The 16,348-nt window shown below is 44.6% G+C and overlaps 1 protein-coding gene across 1 annotated transcript in view; it reads right to left on the reverse strand.

Moving 5' to 3' along the window:
* The window catches only part of LOC310788607 (uncharacterized protein), a gene marked incomplete at both ends in the record, with an annotated part of 145,234 nt that extends 129,399 nt beyond the window's left edge, over nucleotides 1-15,835 (reverse strand). The window contains 2 exons of the mRNA XM_083650135.1: nucleotides 14,953-15,126; nucleotides 15,813-15,835. Coding sequence (XP_083506261.1) covers nucleotides 14,953-15,126; nucleotides 15,813-15,835 — 197 coding nt within the window. The remainder of the gene's footprint in view (nucleotides 1-14,952; nucleotides 15,127-15,812) is intronic.
* Nucleotides 15,836-16,348: the final 513 nt, after the last annotated feature.

A 16,348-nucleotide genomic window follows, 5' to 3' on the forward strand; every position in this document is an offset into this window, starting at 1 on the left:
ATTTGTTTAACTAATATTTGTGAACTTTCATTTTAATTTTTTTTTTTTACAGTTATTGTTCATAATGTGCTTAATTTATTAATTAAAAGCGTTATTGATAATGAAGTATAGCCTATGCCTCCTCATGTTCATTCAGGGATACTATGATGACAGTGGTTTGGGGCCCCCACTCTAACATGTTGCATAGGGCCCCAAAAGGCCCAGAAGCGGCCTTGGCCACGGCTGCACTGAGCACTCCCTCTCTCTCACCCTGTATGAGAGGCTGACGAGGCAGGGATGCAAAACATTCCTCAGCACATATACGCGGTGGTAAAACGTTTTTGAAGGATGTTCTGGTCGAGGTGTATGTTGTAGGCTTGTTGTAGGCTACATGCTTTGCAGTATAGCGTTAAGCTGGAATTATGCTTGAAGTTTGGACTGTCGCACGGAAATGAGAGACACTGAATCTTGACGAGGAAACGTGTGGAGCTTTTATACACTGTGTGGGTTTCTGCTCGCGGAAGTGAGTGGGAGTCTTGAAAACTCCACTTTGTCTGCCCAGCCGCGTCCACGTAGTTACACAATTCGGGGTGTGCACAGCCAGGCGAAACCGTCTGCACAGGAGCCTTGTGGAGGGGCGCATCTGCTGATTTGACTCACTTTTCCGTGCGGACACTCGCGATCCTCACCGATGCGGGAAGCATAGAGACTTTTAGTCGGGGCTTGGACCCATGCAGCCAGAATTCATCTGCTTTTGATATCTTTATGGTGCGTCTTGCAGCCGCTGTGATTGTGTGCAAGCAGCCCCACCTGTCCGAGTCAGTACTCGTTAAACACACCGCACATGCAGCATGCATCACGTAGGTTCCGACTGGTAATTAGTAACATCGTTCCAATTGTAATAGCAATAAAATGTCACATATGTCACTCACAACAAGTATTAAAACATATTTATTTGGTGTATATTTTGCTGTTTGCTGCTGTACATATTTTGTTGCATGTTAAATTGTGGTTGCCCCTGGGGCAACCAAAGGCCAAGAAATGGTTGCCCTATCTTTTTTTTGGTTGCCCGGGGCAACCGGGCAGCGGACGAAATATCCTCTGCCATGCAGGCGATATCAGCCCATCCTCCCCCCCCCCTTCGGAGCCTCTACTCCCCCCCGCCAACTCCCAGCTCATCAACAACCAACCATGACGTCCTTCCGGGATGAAGTGGAGGACGCTGCCCCCCCCTCCTCCTCTCCTGCCCTCTGCTCTATCTTATCCCATCCCCCCCCCCCCCCCCCCCCTTCGCGGCCCCTACACCCCTCCACGACCTCCCAGTTCATCAACTACCAACCATGACGTCTTCCTTACAGAAAGCGGTGGATGCTGCCTCCTCCCCCTCCTCTCCTCCTCTCTGCTTCCAGGATGAAGAGGGGGGCACTGCCCCCCCCCTCCCCCTCGCCTACGTCTTCCTTACAGGAAGCGGAGGACGCTGCCCCCTTCCCCTCCTCTCCTCCTCTCTGCTTCCAGGATGAAGTGGAGGGCACTGCCCCCCCCTCCCCCTCGCCTCTTCTCTCCCCCCTCCCCTTCCGGGCCTCTACACCCCTCTGCGAACTCCCAGTTCACCAACAACCAACCATGACATCTTCCTTCCAGGATGAAGCGGAGGACGCTGCCCTTTCCTCTACCTCTTTGCTCCTCCACCTCTCCCCACCCCCCTCCCCCATTCCATTCTCCAGCAGGATGAACGAACTGATAAGCTTTGGACTGTCTATGATCCCCCAGTCCCCTTGTCCATCTAATCCCCCTCGTTCTACCCTCCCGACCCTGAACTTGGCCCCTCGACCGTCCCCTCCCTCACATGCCCTCCAGCCCTCTCCCATACTGCCATGCCCCACGCCCCCCCGACCTACCCCCGACCCACCACTCCTGACCCCGAACCTAGCCCCCCCACAGCCCTCTTCCTTACATCCCCCTCAACCTACCTGCTCCCCGCCCCCCCTACCCTCCCTCTCTCTGCCATCCCCCACACCCCCTCGACACACCCCCGACCCACCACTGCCGACCCCGAACCTGGCCCCCCGACCGTCCCCTCCCTCACATGCCCTCCAGCCCTCCCCCATACTGCCATGCCCCACGCCCCCCCGACCCACCCCCGACCCAGCACTCCCGACCCCGAACCTGGCCCCCCCACAGTCCCCTCCCTCACATCCCCCTCAACCTACCTGCGGTGGGTTCGACCCACCCCCGACCCCCCGACCCACCGAGATGCTGTCCCCATAGAAACAAGGTCCCACAGCCTCATAAAGGAACTGCGCCAGCCCACACTAGAAGTGCAACTGGCTGCGATAAACCACTATTGGTCTATCGAGCCAATGCTTCGATACCAGTCTTGATTTCATACAGACGTAATACTTTCCCCCCAACACGATCTGTTTCTAAATCAGACTTAATCTCCATTCCCCTTGTGAAGCAAACGATAGAAGTTCCAGGCTCTAAAAATATTAAAGCCGCACTCCTTAATGTTAGGTCGCTGTCAAATAAATCTCTCCTCATCAGTGATCTGATTACCAGTCATAATCTGGATTTAATGTTCCTCACCGAAACCTGGCTCGATATGAACAACAGAGTGGCTGTTCTGTCCGAATCAGCACCGCCTAATTATAGCTTCATTGACACTCCCAGAGTTGATAAGAGGGGGGGGGGGAGTAGCGATTGTCTTTTCTGATATGTTTCAATGTAAGCAGGTAACATTTGGAGACTTTCCATCGTTTGAATACGTTGCTGCTATTCTGAAATGCTCAACCACTGTGTTACTGCTGAATATCTATAGACCACCAAAATACTCAGCCAGCTTTCTCGTTGAATTTGCTGATCTACTCTCCTTAATCTTCATGGAACATGATTGTATATCTATTGCTGGGGATTTCAATATTCATATTGATAACCCGACCGATAATTTTGCCAAAGAACTGAATATCTTACTTGATACTTTTGATCTGTCTCAACATGTTTCAGGGCCTACTCACAACCGAGGCCATACCTTGGATTTAGTTATTACTAGGGGCTTCAAGTCCTCTTCTGTGTCGACTATTGATGTTGCGTTGTCTGACCATCTTTGCATCTTTTTCGAAATGGAAATCTCCCCTGAGATCATTAATAGGTCACAAACCGTTAAAAGACGAGACATTAATGCAGGCACCAGCGCGCTGTTTATGGAGAGATTTTCTTTATCTCCTCCCACATCAGCTTCTGTCAATGAGATTCTTGATAACTTCAATTCAACAATTCTGAATACTATTGATAGTGTGGCGCCTGTTAGGTTAAAATTGCTGTCTGGCAAAATTAAAGCACCCTGGCGAAATTCTGCATCCGTTAGATGCAAAAAGAAAGATTGCAGGAAAGCTGAGCGTAAATGGCGGAAAACTAATCTTCACATTCACTATGATATTTACAAAGAAAGTCTTCACTCCTACAACCTCGAACTGAAAAGGTCGAGACAATCGTTCTTTTCCGAGATAATTAACAAAAATGTGAACAATGCACGCACTCTATTTGCCACAGTTGATAGACTGACTAATCCGCCTCTCTGTGTAGCACCTGAATTCCTCTCTACTGTCAAATGTAATGAGTTTGCTGCCTTTTTTACGGATAAAATTATTAATATCAGGCAGGCTATTAGTGGCTCCACACCAAGAAATGCTGTGACATCATCCTACCCGCAGATCCCTAGTTCGATAAATTTGTCCCAGTTCAGCGTTATCGACCACGACATCTTAGAGGAAACTGTGCAAGGCCTTAAATCATCTTCGTGCTGTCTCGATACCCTTCCAACAAGCTTTTTTAAAATCGTTTATAACTGTCTGTCGTCGGACCTATTGCAAATAGTTAATAGATCCCTTGTGACCGGCACTTTTCCTGAGTCCCTGAAAACTGCAGTTATTAAACCCCTACTAAAAAAGCGTAGCCTTGATGCATCGGTAATCAGTAACTACAGACCAATATCTAATCTCCCCTTTATAGCCAAAATAATTGAAAAGGTTGTTTACCTACAACTCAATAGATTCCTAACCTCAAATGATCTCCTAGATAAACTCCAATCAGGCTTTCGCCCCCATCACAGCACTGAAACCGCGCTTACTAAAGTCATAAATTACATCAGAATGAACACAGACTCAGGCAAAAATTCGATTCTAGTGCTACTGGATCTTAGCGCTGCATTTGCCACTATTGACCACTGAATTTTATTGGACAGACTGGAAAACTGTGTTGGGCTATCGGGTACGGTCCTCCAGTGGTTCAAGTCCTATCTTCAAGACAGGAAGTACTTCGTCTCCATTGGCAATTACACATCTGACCTAACTAGGATGACTTGTGGGGTGCCTCAAGGATCCATTATGGGGCCTGTTCTCTTCAACCTTTATATGCTCCCTCTAGGCCTAATTATGCAAAAAAACAAAGTAGCCTATCATAACTATGCAGACGACACTCAGCTGTATACAACTCTTTCCTCAGCTGACTATGCCCCCATAGAATCATTGTGCCAGTGCATTGATCAAATACAGTGGTAGACGGATCAATAAGCGTGCCTTACCGCAAGCTGTGTATTGACGCGCGGCGGCATTAAAACTAATTGAGGTGTAGTTGCACCGTTGACCACCAGGTGTCATCTGTGAGCATCCTTGAGATCAAGTGTTGAATGTGACACAATAGGGCGCGCCGGGAAGAAAACAAAAGGTAATTACGGCAGCTAAATATGCCCCAATATAGCGTTAAAATAAAATAAAAATGTAGGCTATCATGCAAAAAGTAGCCTGTAATGTTAATTTAATTTCGGACCGTCTGAATATGTTTTATTTATAGAGAGCGAGGCGAACCAACAGCAAGCAGAGAAAGAGAAATGGAGATCTGAGAGTTTCTTCATTGCCCAACCGTGACAGCAGCGAGAAAAAGGGAGCTGGATATATCATTTTTCAAAATGATTTACATGGACTGCGGGCGCTATTAGAAAAGGGTGATGGATTTGTCTTGTCAGCTGACATTTGGACAAATAGGAGAGGGCACAGCTTCCTGGGCATCGTGGCCAGTTTCATTGACGGGACGTTCAAGGGGCACACCGTTCTGTTAGGCTGTGATCACATACAGGGTCCCCATACCGCTGATCGCATTTACCAAAAGTATGAAAGAATTGGAACGTGCAACGACGTGTTTATTCGTGTCATATGCGGGGCAGGTGTTGCAACTGAAAGTAAGACTAGCGCCATCCAGCAGAGAGAGGGAAGGAGGGGATGGTGTATGTCTGGACATGTCTGGATGCATGCAGGGGCAGGTGTTGAAGCGAGTCATCCTGGAGCAGATGCAGCAGAAATATGACAATGATTCAACCCAGAGGATTATGCGGAAAGCAACTCTTCTGGACCCAAGATACCGGGCGGAAAACATGGATCCCACCGAAGTGATACCCAAGCTGAGCTGGTAGCAGAGATTGTGGCAGCAGTCGGCCCCGCTGCACGCGTGAGAGTGGAGGGTGAAGAAGACGAGTCAGGTGCTGGTGGAAAGATAACCAGGCACGGCTTCCACTCATGGCCGGCTTGGCAGGGAAATATTTGTGTATTTGTGCCACCAGTGTACCATCCGAGCGTGTGTTCAGCACAGCAGGGATTGTTGCAATGCCACTCCGAAGCAAATTATTGCCCGAAAAGGTAAAGCTGTTGGTATTCTTGGCCAGAAACCTGTAATGGTAAAACGAAGCAAAAAGGCTAATGGCTAAAGGCCTATAGCCTTTAACCAAGCCCAAAATGTTTAATTTCGAATTCCTTTAAGTTTATAAGATCGTGTGGTGGGCTTGTGTTGTTTAAATCCCTGAAGTTCGTTAATACAAGCTTAATTCATTTAAGATAATTGCATAATTCGTTTTGTATTTATTTTACACAGCAATATCTACTGGTTAATTTTACCAGGCTAATTTATTTTAATTTTTGTGTGTGAAATGATGAAGGTTTTCCCAATGTCCCACTGGGTTGTGTTTTTGCAAATAAAGTGTTGTACGGAAACAAGCTTGTTTCTTTTATTTCTGTTTATTATAGTAACATTTTTATTTGTCTTATATGGCTATTATTAGGAGGGGGGGGTTGATTAAATTTTATGAAGTCGTTGCGGTGCTGTTTGGCTGCCCGGCCTGGCACTGCTGCGAATGCGCATTCACAAACATGTCATGTCACGGAGTCAGGCGCGACATAAACTGCAGGCTAGTAGGCTGCTCAGTTAAAAACAACAATAAATATGCTGGTCGGTTACTTATTTTATTTAGCCTTCTATATTTTAGAAGCATATTTTTATGTTTACATCATACATTTAATCATCAAGGGGAGACAAAACACGATTGATTTCGTAGGCTGAGAGCGAGAGCCTCCCTGCTTGCTGCATATACTGTACTGTAGGTAGTTGTGCACTGCCGCCCCCTAGTGTCCCACTTTGATACCACATACTAACGGCAAACAGAATTAACGCTGCGTTGCGGTAAAAGACGCTTATTGATCCGTCTACCACTGTAAATAACTGGATGTGCCAGAATTTCCTACAGCTAAACAAAGACAAAACTGAGGTGATCGTGTTTGGCCCCAAAGAACAAAGGCTTAAAATCACTGTACGCCTTGAATCTCTATCCCTGAAGCCTAAAATCTTGGAGTTATTATTGATTCCGATCTCAATTTTAACTCCCACATTAAGTCAATTAGAAAATCTGCTTTTTATCAAATATTTTCTTAAAAATATAGCAAGAATTAGGGGATACATGTCCAGACAGGATCTAGAAAAACTAATTCACGCCTTCATTTATAGTAGGTTAGACTACTGCAATAGCCTTTTTTCTGGTCTCTCCAAAAAAGAACTTAGGCAACTTCAACTTATTCAGAATGCTGCTGCTAGAGTTCTAACGAAGACTAAGAAAGCTGATCATATCACTCCAGTTCTTAAGTCCTTACACTGGTTGCCAGTGTGTCAGAGAATAGATTTTAAAATACTGTTATTAGTCTATAAATCACTTAACGGCCTAGGCCCAAAATACATAGCTGAATTGCTCCCACGCTACGAACCGTCTAGAACTCTTAGGTCAACAGGGTCCAGCTTATTAACTGTCCCTAGGATCAAATCAAATCACGGGAAGGCTGCATTTACCCACTATGCTTCTGCTAGCTGGAACAAATTGCCTGAAGACCTCAGATCTGCCCCAACCTTACTTACTTTTAAAAATAGACTAAAGACTTTTATGTTTACCGTCGCTTTTAACTGCTGACAGCTACTATGCAAACCCAATGAGTCCTCTATAAGTTTGAGCTCTTTCTGCAACTGCTGCGCCTGTTGCTTATTGCACTTTTTATACTCTTTTTTTTTTAAGTTTTGTTGTGATGCTTTTAAATCTTTTATTTTCCTGTCAACCATTTTATGTGCTTAATGAAGTTGCTTAATGCACTTTTTATACTCTTTTTTTTTTTTTTGTGATGCTTTTAAATGCCCATTTTACTCTCTTCTTTTCTTTTATTTTCCTGTCAACCATTTTATGTGAAGCACTTTGAATTGCCTCTGTGTATGAAATGTGCTATACAAATATTTTGGAATGCGCATGCGCGTGTTGTGGCAACCGCAAAAAAAGCTGCGTCTCGCCCTGCTTTGTTTCAGCCTTTTTATTTGGTTTAAAGCAACAATTTTACGTTTCGCTTCAAATTATCCTGTTGTATCATACCTGATACTCAGATTGGGCGTGTTGTCTTAGCGATTGCATATTTGGATTTTATTCTTCTCTGACTCCCGCCAACTCTGGACTACGTTAGCTCAAAAGCTACTTTGGCTTGTTTTTAGCCAGCCTAAGCTAACTGATCCTACGGAAGCTCCCGGGCAGGATCCCGTAGTCTACCAGCTAGAGCAAGGAAATCTCTGATCTCCCAGAGCCTTGAACACTCTAATACTGTAAAGTGCCTGCCTTGGGCGGTGGCGGGGCTTGTCTTTAGCCCAGGTCTACTGCCCGAGGTAGTGCAACGGACTCATCCCCATACCGGAGTCTGAGCTAAGCTAACCGGACCAAGCTATCAAGAGCTAGCTCACTTCAACTCGCTGGCCCGGGACTGGACTACCGGTCCCATCTACCTGACCGGGGACCACCTCGGCTACTGCTACGACTCCAAACCTCAGCAGCGGGCCCATTTCTGGGCCCGTCCCGGTATGTTTTAATCCTGTGAAGTTCGCCATTTGTATACAAATACCATTGTCATACCTGATCATCGCAGTGGGCTCTTAACTGAGCCCTCGCGAGTAAGTCCCGCAGCCGCTGAGCCTAGCAGCTAACAGCTGTTAGCGCCCTGCTAGCCCTGCCATCAACAGCAACAACATTTCCCACTGCCCATAGTTCTGTGTACTGGCAGCTTTTCTTCTCTATCCACAGCATGCCTCCACTTACCCCAGTTGAGTTGTCCAGTGTGAGGTCTGAAATCCAATCAATCGAATCCCTCCTCCATGATGTCCTCCAGCGGCAAAACCAACTCTCCTCCCGCTTGGCTGGTCTGCAAGGGGACGCTACCCATAACCCTGGAAGTCCTACTCCTGGTCCATCTTGGGCAGATGTGGTGAGGAGCGGGAGACGGGTCTCTCTCCCATTGTTTTCTCCCAGCGGTGACAAGGAGTTTTTCCCGTTATCAAACGCTTTTGCTCCACTTGCAGAGCTAGCCGTGACACCTGCTAGTGCTAATATGGTAGCGGCTAGTGCTACAGTCGTAGCGGCTAGTGCTACCACCTTGCTGTCTTCCCCGAAACAGCCTGCCCCGTCTCTGGTCCACTCCAAGGCGAAGAGGAAGCGGCGTATCCACCCAGAGTCACCTCCAATAGCACAGACAAAACGCTCTCGACTTACGTCCCCGTCATCTCCCCCAAACCCCAACTCCGTGTGCTTCCCCGTGAGCCCGCAGCCCGTGACCCACCTGTCCGTCACACCCCTGGACTCTGCTGTGGCCAGCGGTGACGTCACTAGCAGTGCATCTCCGCTCCCAGCTGAAACCAATGACATGAATCAGTTGCAACCGCTTCTCCATCCTAAACTCAGCGTTTTCAGAGGGGGCTGTAAGAACAGCCAGCCAGAAATCCTGATCCTTGGAGACTCGATCATTAGATCTGTTGAACTTCCATGTGCCATCACTTACTGCCTTCCTGGTGGTAAAATTGATGATATTACTGAACTCACCCCAGTCCTATGTGATCTCCATCCCTCAGTTCACACACTCATTATCCACGTCGGTACAAATGACACCAGAAATAAACAATCAGTTATATTCCGCACAAAGCTTGAATCTCTTGCCATTACAATCCAAAGTCTTGGCAAAACCTGTGTCTTTTCCGGCCCCATTCCTACACTCTCACTAAATTCTGAACGTTTTAGCCGTCTCTTTGGTCTCCATGAATGGGTTAAAACGTTCTGCACTGCGACTGGGTGTGGCTTTATCAGTCACTTTGATCACTTCTGGTCCAGACCAGAACTTTTTAAACCAGATGGCCTGCACCCAAATATTAAGGGTGTAAAAACACTCACAAAAAATCTCATCCAACACATTGCTTTCAACTCTGACTGACACATATCTCAGCATGACCCCACTATAGAAACTGTTCCCACCTACTGTTATGAGGTGAAAAGTGAAAACTCCTGTAACAATGAAACAATAAATGGTGGAGAGGGTTTCTCCACCATTCCAGTTATGATAAATAACAGGCCACCCTGCAAACAATCTTGTGCTAAACCCACTTGTTTTTCTACACTAGAAAATCTTGTGCAAATTCAAAAAAGTAAGCCTGATCTCACCTCCTCCTCAGACGTTTTTAAGTTTGCATTATTGAACATTAGATCACTTTCTAGCAAATGTTTTTATATCAATGATCTCATCTCAGATTTTGGTCTACAGTTTTTATTTCTTACTGAATGCTGGCTCTCGTCCACAGCCTCAGCGACGCTTATAGAGGCGTGCCCCCCTGGCTATAGCTTTTTATTCTCTGCTAGGGAGGAAAAGAGAGGTGGTGGAATAGCGGCCATTTTCTCAAACGATTTTACCTGCACCAAATGCTCTTTTGGCGATTTCTTAACTTTTGAATATTTGTCCATGGTTATTAAAGCTCAACAGCACATCCTGGCATTAACCATTTATAGACCCCCAAAGCACATTCCAAATTTTTTACCCAAGCTTTCTGAATTACTAGCAATGGCTCTTCTCAAATACGACAGAGTGATTCTACTTGGTGATTTTAACCTACATGTCAATGACTGCTCAGATTCTCGAGCAATGGAATTTATGGACCTTGTTTCTAGCCTAGATTTTACCCAACATGTTAAAAATGCTACTCACAATTGTGGAAATACACTGGACCTAATTTTTACAAAGGGCATTGGTGCTGATGTGTCATCTGTTGTAGAGGTCCCAGTTTCAGATCACTCCTGTGTCTTTTTCAATGTTTCCTCCTTTCTTCCAATGAAGTGTTCAGAGTCTGACACATATACTTACCGTCATATTGACAGCATTGCTAAGACCACAATGACTGAGTGTTTACCTGGCATGCTTGATTCCTGTACTGTATTTCCCACCGACCTTGATAAGCTCATTGATAATGTAAATAGTGCTCTACAGAACTCACTTGACTCTGTCGCCCCTCTTATAACCAGGAAACAAACCCGGATAAAATCAACGCCATGGTTTTCCGATGACATCCGTGCACTCAAACAGAGGTGTAGGAAACTCGAGCGCAGGTGGCGTATAACGAAACAGGCGAGCTCTCGCTCTGCCTGGTCCGAAAGTTTTAAGAAATATAAACATGCACTTTCAGCTGCTAGGACATCACATTTCTCCCAATTGATCACTGTAAATAAAAACAATCCACGTTTTCTATTTGACACTGTTGCCAAACTTACACAGAATACCCCTGTCAACAGCTCCTCTTTCAAGGCTGACGATTTCCTCATTTTCTTTACAAATAAGATTGGTTCAATTAGAAGTAAAATTTCCAGCTTACACTCAAACTCTTTTTTCACTTCAGACACCGTGTCCGGAACCACCTGCACTCTTTCCCAGTTTGAAATAGTTTCCCCTGAGGCCTTTACCAGCTTGGTAAATGCTTCAAAACCCACAACTTGTATGTTAGACCCTATTCCATCTACGCTTTTTAACACCTTAAGTGCCATAGCCGAAATAATTCGTCTTACATAATCCAACGCTTAAGTGCCAGAGCCGAGTTTACTCGTCTTACATAAACATTTTTTTTTTTTTGACGCTGGGACATCAATCAACAACTTTTACATCTTCGAGATCACTATTGGAGCAAGATAATGTGTATAATCTATTTTACCGACCCACTAAGTGTTGACAGTGCTCCCCCAGACGACCGAAATCAAAGAAAAAACTGCCGCGGGACCAAGCCGTTCAAGGAAATGCCGTGGCGATTTTACAGTAATCCATTCAAGACTTGTCTTGCCTGAGAGCGGCCGCGCACCGGCAGCAGCACACAGAGAGCGGAGAGCGATTTGCAAAATAGATCATAGGTGAAACACACTTTGAAACACCTCAGAAAGGCCATAATCAACATCTGCCCATCGCCCACGCATTCCCCGGCCCATCTTGACTCGCACAAGGAGCGTCCGCACGCAGGCAAGCAGGCAGGCAGGCACACAGGCAGGCAGCAGCAAAAGCGCTTCTGACACGCCCGCTGTACAGCCAGGAGGAAGGAGGAGAAGACACACGGAGGGAGGAGTTTGAATGAGAGGGGTGTTTCCTGTTGTTATGGAGGAAATTACTGTTCAAAACTATTGTTTAGAATGTCTGACGGTCTTACTGATGCCAAAAATGAATGGTTAAAGTGACTGTTTCACAAAAAGCCATTTATCTCTGAATAAATTTCCAGACGCTGAAACCATGCTGTACTCAACGGCTAATATCTACATAACTACTAACTCTGCAAACTAACTCTTTTAGACAGAGAAAGCACACATTCTATTAGTTATTTTTAGATGATTGGTGTTCATGAATTCTTAACAGAAAAGAATCCTCGGCTGTTGCTAAAATGAGCCAGAATCGTCAAAAACACCCCTGGCACAACTTACCTACAGGAATGAAAACATGGCTGGCATTCAATGTGTTAAGGAACTTTTTCCTGTTTTAAAGGGTCTTATTCTTAATATTATGAATAGGTCACTTTCTTCGGGCTCTGTCCCACTAGCTTTCAAAACTGCCATTGTTAAACCGTTACTTAAAAAACCCAACAGCGACCCACAAATTTTGGACAACTACAGACCTATTTCCAACCTTCCTTTTATGTCAAAACTACTCGAAAGAGCTGTTGCTGAACAGCTCACAGCCTACCTGTCCAATAACAACCTTTTCGAGAAATTTCAATCTGGTTTTCGATCTCGTCATTCTACCGAAACGGCCCTGACCAGAGTAGTAAATTATCTACTTATCACTGTTGACTCCAACATGACATCCCTGCTGCTGCTTCTTGACTTAAGTGCAGCATTTGACACTGTTGACCATAGCATACTCTTAGACCGCCTCGAGAAGCACATTGGTATTAAGGGGACAGTGCTCTCATGGTTTCACTCGTATCTATCAAATAGAACTCAACGTGTCAGGTACAACAACTCTCTGTCTGACTTTTCTCATGTTTTGTCTGGTGTACCCCAGGGATCGGTCCTTGGCCCTATTCTCTTTTTCATCTATATGCTTCCCCTTGGTGCGATTATTCAAAAATATGGTGTAAATTTCCACTGCTACGCCGACGATAGTCAGCTATATGTACCAGTAAAACCGAATGATCTCTCCCACCTTCTAAATTTAGAGGCATGCCTGTCCGATATAAAAAACTGGATGTGTTCAAACTTTCTGCTGTTAAATGATGCTAAAACAGAGCTATTAGTCATTAGACCCACTAAGCACAAGGACCTAAATATAGTTGTTAATATAAATGGATGTATTGTCCGCGAAAGCTCCACTGTGAAAAACCTTGGAGTGATCTTTGATTCTCACTTATCATTTCAGCCTCATATTGCAGCTATTACTAAAACATCTTTTTTTCATCTTCGTAATATATCAAAAATCCGTTCCTTTCTAAGTCTCTCAGATGCTGAAACCCTGATAAACGCCTTTGTTTCATCGAGATTGGATTATTGTAATGTCCTATTTTCTGGCTTGCCACTTTACAGCACTAAAAGGCTGCAACTTATACAGAATGCAGCTGCCAGAATTCTAACCAAAACGCGGAAGTTTGATCATATAACTCCGGTCCTAATCCGTCTCCATTGGCTCCCCATTCAGACCAGATCGGATTTTAAGGTACTTTTATTAGCCTATAAAGCTGTTCACGGGCTTGCACCCCCATACCTAGCTGAGCTAATCATCCCATATGCCCCCACGCGCCCCCTCCGCTCACAGGATGGTAACTATCTTACTGTCCCGAAAATTAATACAAAATCGGCAGGAGGTAGAGCTTTTTCCTATCGTGCTCCATATCTCTGGAACCAGCTCCCCCGATCAATTAGGGAGGCTGGCTCCATAAATATCTTCAAAGCCAAACTCAAGACTTATATGTTCTCACAAGTTTATGATATTGTTTGATAATGTATTGTATTTTACTATTTACTTCTCTTGATGTGACTTTTATTATCATGTATAGGTCACTGTACTATCATGTTTTCTTCCATTGTTGTTGTTTTCCTCAACTGTAAAGTGTTTCGAGACCATCTCGGATGGTGATTTTACACTTTAAATAAATTGAATTGAAATTGAATTGAAATAAACTTGACTTGACTTGACTTGACTTAATGTCGAGCCCTGCTCCAGTCTGTAGAGAGCGCTACAGCTGGTGTGAGGTTGAGTTCCCATGTTACATGTCACTCCCACTGGTTGTATAAAGACTTGAGAAAGCCCTCCACTGGGGAGGAGAGTGAGCGAGCAAGCCTGTTGGTAAGAACTGCCTCAATTTGTTCTCTGAAATAAATATACCATGTAACCTTTATAACTTTGGAATTATTGATTTGCTAGCTAGTCTCACAACACCTCTAGAGGTTGAAACCCACTTTCGCAGTTGTGTCTGCCAAGAGGCTAAACTTCGGTTCCGCTTACATCACCAAGAACGCCCCTTTTCCCACCCACCACCCTGCATTACCCCAGGTTGAGACTTCATTTGCAGTTTTTAAATCCCAAATAGAGGCAGGTCTGCCAGAATTCTGGGAGTTTAGCTGCCCTATAAGCAAGGCCAAATAGACTGTCACTAATTTCTAATACAGCTGTTCTTATTTATGGAATTGTTTGAGTTTTTTATTTTATATGAGCAGTTTATAGGTGTATGCTGTATCTGAATCTGTAGACATTATTTACAATGGCCAAACTATGTACTGGAAAATATGCACATTGCTTTTGATTATTTATGAGTTTAGAAATGTATAGCCTGGATTTGAATCCACAAACTTTTATTTGTACTAACTAGAGAAGTATTCTGAGACTGCAGCATACCCCATGCTAATCACTTCATAGAACATTGTAGTCCATTACTGTTAATTTCTGTTTAGAGTCTAAAGGATAAATCAGTGCTGAGTCACATTGGCCAGAAAACTATTGTAATTTTCTGTTGAGTTACTTTTCTTGAAAATTCAAAATTGATTACAGTACATTGGAGACTGAAACTGACAAACTTGTGCTCCAAAGACATGTTTGGTGAATTAATTAGGATTAGGATACAACATTCTATAAAATTATATTTTCATGGAAATTGAAAGTGCCAATGTAAGGCTCTGATTAAGGCCTCGTGTAAAACTTCCAGGGTCACCCTCCCTTTGCAGATTCAGGAATGCTAACTAACCTAAGACAGACTCTTTTGGCAGCATGGACCTTAGTGTGGAGAAATGTGTCAAATCCATTGAAAAAATAAAGTACTCTATCTATGTATCAAATAACTGTAAATTGATCTTACCTGAGAGTTTCCAGTCTACAGTGTGGACTATCCAGTCCAGCAGAGAGCAGGTTTACTCCTGAATCCTGCAGGTCATTGTTACTCAGGTCCAGCTCTCTCAGACTAGAGGACTGGGAAGTGAGAACTGAGGCCAGAGCTTCACAGCTTATCTTTGACAGTTGACAGTCACTCAGCCTGAATAATCATACACATAAACACACAAACACAAAATATAAATGTATGTATGTATGTATGTATGTATGTATGTATGTATGTATGTAAGTATGTGTGTGTGTGTGTGTGTGTGTGTGTGTGTGTGTGTGTGTGTGTGTGCGTGCGTGCGTGCGTGCGTGTGTGTGTGTGTGTGTGTGTGTGTGTCACCCGCGGGTTGGCGCTGTGGTGCCCGCAAGCCACGTTCAGAAAAATGTGTTTTTTTATTTGTTTTTCTCCTCCCTTCCCACAATAACACACGAACGTAGAAAATAATTGGTTTAACAATGCATACGTTTTAAAAAAGTTTATTGTCTGTGTATAATTTATTGTCTGTGTATAATTAATTATTAATTAACTATTTTCATCCGCCTGGTTCGGGGTCAAAGCTTAGTTTAACGTTACGTCACTAGGTCATTCACTCTGCGACAATGCGACTGCCAGCTGCCAATGATTATATCAGTCGGCTAAGCTAAATGATAGAAAGCAAGAACAATGGCAGAAAAGCGAAAGAAAAAACACTACCAATTTCACGAGGAGTGGGAGGAAGAGTTCTTCTTCACAACAGTGAAAGAAAAGAGTGTATGTCTCATTTGTGGAGCATCTGTTGCAACGGCAAAGCGGCACAACATAGAGAGGCACTTCAGTACGACCCACAAAAACGTGAATACCAACTACCCGCCTGGTAGCTCATTGCGGAGAGAAAAAGTCTGTGACTTAAAGTCAGCTTTAGACAAACAGCAATCTTTTTTCACTAGGCCAGTGAAAAAGTCCCAGGCAGCAACTGAAGCCTTGTTTAAAGCTGCTAATTTTTTGATAAAGCACAAGAAACCTTTTTCGGATGGCGATATACTGAACGGAGCAATGACAGTGATTGCAGACACCTTGTTTAAAGATGAGAAGCATGGGCCACAAGTCATCTCCGCTCTCAACAACGTTCAACTGGGGGCAAGTACGATCACCAGAAGAGTGTCAGCTATGTCCGACAAATTAACAGAGCAGCTGGACCGAGACCTGGGAACTTGTCGTTGGTTCAGTATCCAGTGCGACGAGTCAGTGGACACAGCAGTACGGCACAGCTGATGGTGTTTGTACGCATGGTGTTCAATGATTTCTCCATCAAAGAGGAACTGCTGACGCTACTGCCCCTGAAGACGACAACAAGGGGTGTTGATATCTACGAGGCGGTGAAGGGGTATTTTGTGGA

This window comes from Poromitra crassiceps (genome assembly GCF_964638095.1).
Source record: "Poromitra crassiceps genome assembly, chromosome: 13".
Lineage (NCBI taxonomy): Eukaryota > Metazoa > Chordata > Actinopteri > Beryciformes > Melamphaidae > Poromitra > Poromitra crassiceps.